The sequence below is a fragment of the Galendromus occidentalis genome, unplaced genomic scaffold, assembly GCF_000255335.2.
Source record: "Galendromus occidentalis unplaced genomic scaffold, Mocc_1.1 scf7180000075508, whole genome shotgun sequence".
Classification (NCBI taxonomy): Eukaryota; Metazoa; Arthropoda; class Arachnida; order Mesostigmata; family Phytoseiidae; genus Galendromus; species Galendromus occidentalis.
The window spans coordinates 305,065-309,162 of NW_003803498.1; the positions used below are offsets into that span (position 1 = coordinate 305,065).

Genomic DNA, 4,098 nt, shown 5'->3' on the forward strand with positions numbered 1-4,098 from the left:
ATGGATGCAGTACCCCCACCTCCGTTTCTGGCGGAACCAGGAGAGCCACAGATTCCTTTCGACGAGTGGTATCAAGTGTTTTTGGCGTATCTGCTGGCGAAGGACGGAGAGAACTTCTCCGATCTGAGGAAGAAGGCCACCTTGCTCAACGCTCTCGGATTGGAGGGCCAACGACAGTTTCACGCATCGAAAAACGCCCCGTTGAGCCATCCCGTGAGCGCGGAGAGTCAGCAGCCCGAATACGACGACACAGTGCAGCGGTTAAGAGACCGATTCTGCAAGAGGAAATCGAAAGTCGTCTGTCGGTGCGAGTTTTCTCGAGAATACAGCACGAGGGCGAATCGGTGGCAACGTTCGTGACAAATCTCAGAAGGCTGGCTGCTAGGGCCGACTTCCGGCATTATACCGAAAATCAGGCGGTGCTGGACCAGCTCATAGCACGAACATCAAACAGCGAAATCAGAGAGCGGTTGCTGCTGGAAGGTGACAATCTCGGATTGGAGGACGCCGTGCAAATGGCCGTCCGGCTCGAGGCGGCTGATGTGGAGGCGCGGCGCTTGGCGGCGACCGTTCAGATAAGCGCACAGGTGGCCACGGCCTTGCGAGACCCTAATGCTATCAACGCGATAGGAAGGACCCCAAATACGCGTCAAGAGTCCCGCATGTCATCACAGCGCAAACGGAGCCAAAGCCGGGCGCCACCCGCGAGGCCTAAATGTTGGAACTGCGGCGTCGAGGGTCACTTCGCGAAGGAATGTCGGCGTCGTGGAATACGTGCGATCGAAGAAGATACAGAAGCCGGATGCGAGGAGTCGGAGATTCAACAGACAGGTATATCAGCATCAGTGTATTCTGTAGGAGGAGACCATCAGCCTATAATGTGTAGAATTCGAGTGGATGGGTCACACATAGATTTCATGATTGACTCGGGAGCTCAGGTCTCGGTTTTGAATGAATTCACGTACAAAACCTACCTCAGGGAAACACCTCTGAAACAAACGAATCGAAAGATATGGGCGTACAATAGAAAAATCATTGAAACGGTGGGAGTGACAGAGGCTTCGGTCGATTATGAGGGACGTAGCGTGAGAGGACTATTCTTCGTAGCACGGAGCGGGGCTAACGTCCTCGGAGTTGATATAATGCGGAAATCGGGAATGACGATCAACGTGCGAGAGGGGACCTGCCACGTCGCATCGTTGAGGGAACTAGATTTTGAGTCAGAATTTCCGGAGGTCTTTGATGACGGACCGAGCAACGTCAGACATTTCTGCCATAAAGTTAGGGTTCGGCCAGAGGTAACGCCAAAGCAACAGAGATGCCGCCGGCCTGCCGTTCGCGATACGAGAAAGAGTGAGAGCGGTCATCGATCGACTAGAACAGAGGGGGTAATTGAACGTATTCAGGCGTCAGAGTGGGTTTCCCCGATCGTGGTTGCCGAGAAGAAAAACGGCGATGTTCGGTTGTGCGTGGACCTTAGGGAGGTAAATAAAGCGGTGGTCCAGGACGCGTTTCCCTTGCCACATATTGAGGATCTCATGCAGCGACTGGCAAAAGGCCGAGTTTTTTCGAAAATCGATTTGAGGTCGGCATATCATCAGATCCCATTGCATGAATCATCGAGAGATCTCACGGCGTTTGTATCACCGTGGGGGCTATTCAGATACACGCGCGTCTGTTTCGGGTTGGCTTCGGCCCCGGCAGCGTTCCAGGCATTCATGGAAGAAACCTTGAAAGACTTGGAGGGAGTTATCTGCTACTTGGACGATGTTTTGGTCGTTGGCGAAACGAGGCAGGTTCACGATGAAAGGGTACGAGGGCTCCTCAGGACCCTTAGCGAAAGGGGTTTGAAGGTGAACAACAAGTGTGTGTTTGGAGTGGAGGAGACGGAGTTCCTGGGCCATGTTGTGAGTTCTAAGGGGGTGAAACCATTGCCGGACAACGTTAAAGCAATAGAGAATGTGCCGGAGCCAAAGAATGTCTCTCAATTGCGCTCCTTCCTGGGCATGGCGGGGTTTTATCTCAAATGTGTCCCCCGCTACGCAGAATTGGTGGAACCGCTCAGAGAATTGCTTCGGAAAGAAGTGAAATTCGACTGGCGGGAGAAACAACGATTAGCGTTCCGTGCCGTCAAGGGAGCAATAGCGGAGGCAGCGCCGCTGCGCGTGTTCGACCCAGCGTTACCACTGGTGCTGACCACCGACGCCTCGGATTATGGCTTGGGGGCGGTGTTGCAGCAGCGGGTCAACGGCAAGCTAGAACCACTGGCGTACGCATCCTGCTCGCTGTCAGAAACTCAACGCAGGTACTCCACTAGTGACAAAGAGGCCTTGGCGTGCGTATGGGCGATAGAGAAATGGCATGTATACCTCTGGGGGAGACGTTTTACGCTAAAGACAGACCACAGGGCGCTGGTTTCGCTCTTCGGAACGAAGGGAGCAGACCGTAGGTCGATACGGTTGGCGCGGTGGGCGGAGAGGCTGGGAGCGTACGCTTTCGACGTTGAGTACAAGCCGGGAGTCGAGAACGTGATTGCGGACGCATTGTCGAGACTACCAGAGGCACAGGAGGGGGCGGTGGAGGTAGATGACGACGGCGAGGTAATCGTAGCACAGATGGCGGGCGTTCTGGCTCCATTGACGCTGGACGAAGTTCGTCTAGAAACGTCGCGGGACGAGACGTTGGCAGAGGTTGTCCGGATAATCGCAACGAAATTCGGAATTGAGAAACTAACCGGAGACCTGCGCTCTTTCCAGTCTATCCATGAACAATTGAGTGTCGTTGATGGAATTCTCATGAGAGGAGAGAAAGTTGTGCTGCCGACAGGCTTGAGAGAGAGAATAATACAAGCGGCTCACGGGACGAGTCATCAGGGAATGGCTCGAACAAAAAAGGCGGTTCGAGACTGGTATTGGTGGCCACGAATGGACGCGGGGGTGGAACACCTTGTACAGTTATGCGAGATTTGTGGCTCGCATGACAAGTCGGCTAGAACAGAGAGACCGTTGGCACAGGTTGTGCCGCCGCCCACAGGTCCGTGGGAGAAGATCGGTATCGATGTTCGAGGCCCTCATTATAGGTTACCACCCCCGTTTCGCTATGCAGTGGTAGTAGTAGATTACTTCTCGAAATGGCCAGTTGTCCGATTCATGTCAGAGGCGACCTCAGAAAAAATTGTTCTGTTCTTGAGGAATGTCTTCACGTGCGAAGGAACCCCGAAAGAGATAGTGTCGGACAACGGACCTCAATTTGTGAGCCGAACGTTTGACTTGTTCATGAAGCAGCATAATATTGTACACTGTAGAACAGCGGTATATAACCCTCAGGCCAACGGACTCGTCGAGAGATTTAATCGAGTCCTAGGCGACATGTTAAAAACAGCGGAACTCATGTCAATGAATAAGAATAATTTAGATATTGTGATACAAGAAATGTTGGCCGACTACAGGAATACACCTCATCCCACTACCGGCGAGTCACCGTCGGTACTGCTGCACAGCCGGGCAATGAGATCCGGAGTTCAAATCACAGACTTCCATGAACTACGCAGAATTAAGCCGTCAGGAGAGATCAAATCACGCATCGAAGAAAACCAAAGGAGAAGACTCGAAAAGGAAAACGAAGTCGGTCATCGGTCAGGTACACGGGTGCGAGAGGGTGACAAAGTGCGGATAAAGAAACCAGGAATTGTAACGAAGGGTGCGTGGCGATTCTCAGCACCCGTCAGAGTGGACCGTCAGGTGGGGCAGTCCACATTCCGAATGTCAGACGGAAGGACATGGAACGCGAGATCCCTGGCGGCGGTCCCAAAGAGTGATGCGGCAACCGGGAACCCTAGGTATCCGAACCGAGTGCGCAAAGCACCGGAGTTTTTCGGTAGATCTGTGCTGAAGCGTCGGAGTTGAAAGCTTTCGGGGAAGGGAAGTATGTAGCATCGATAGTTAAGATAGCGCAGCTCACATGCACGTACGGAAGACGAAGGAGAGGATACACCAAAACAATAAAGTAAGCCTGACATGCAGGCAAGCCCCAGTTGCGGGTTGGTCGAACCGAGCCCAGTGTGCTTCTCTGTTGGACGTTACAAATACGAGTTCCACC

At 53.1% G+C, this 4,098-nt stretch overlaps 1 protein-coding gene across 1 annotated transcript; it reads left to right on the forward strand.

Moving 5' to 3' along the window:
- Positions 1-3,740, forward strand: LOC100898385 (uncharacterized protein K02A2.6-like; the record flags this gene model as incomplete). Its single annotated transcript, XM_003737373.1, has 2 exons — positions 1-260; positions 374-3,740. Coding segments are annotated over exons 1-2 (3,627 nt in total), but the record flags the coding sequence as incomplete, so codon positions are not given.
- Positions 3,741-4,098: the final 358 nt, after the last annotated feature.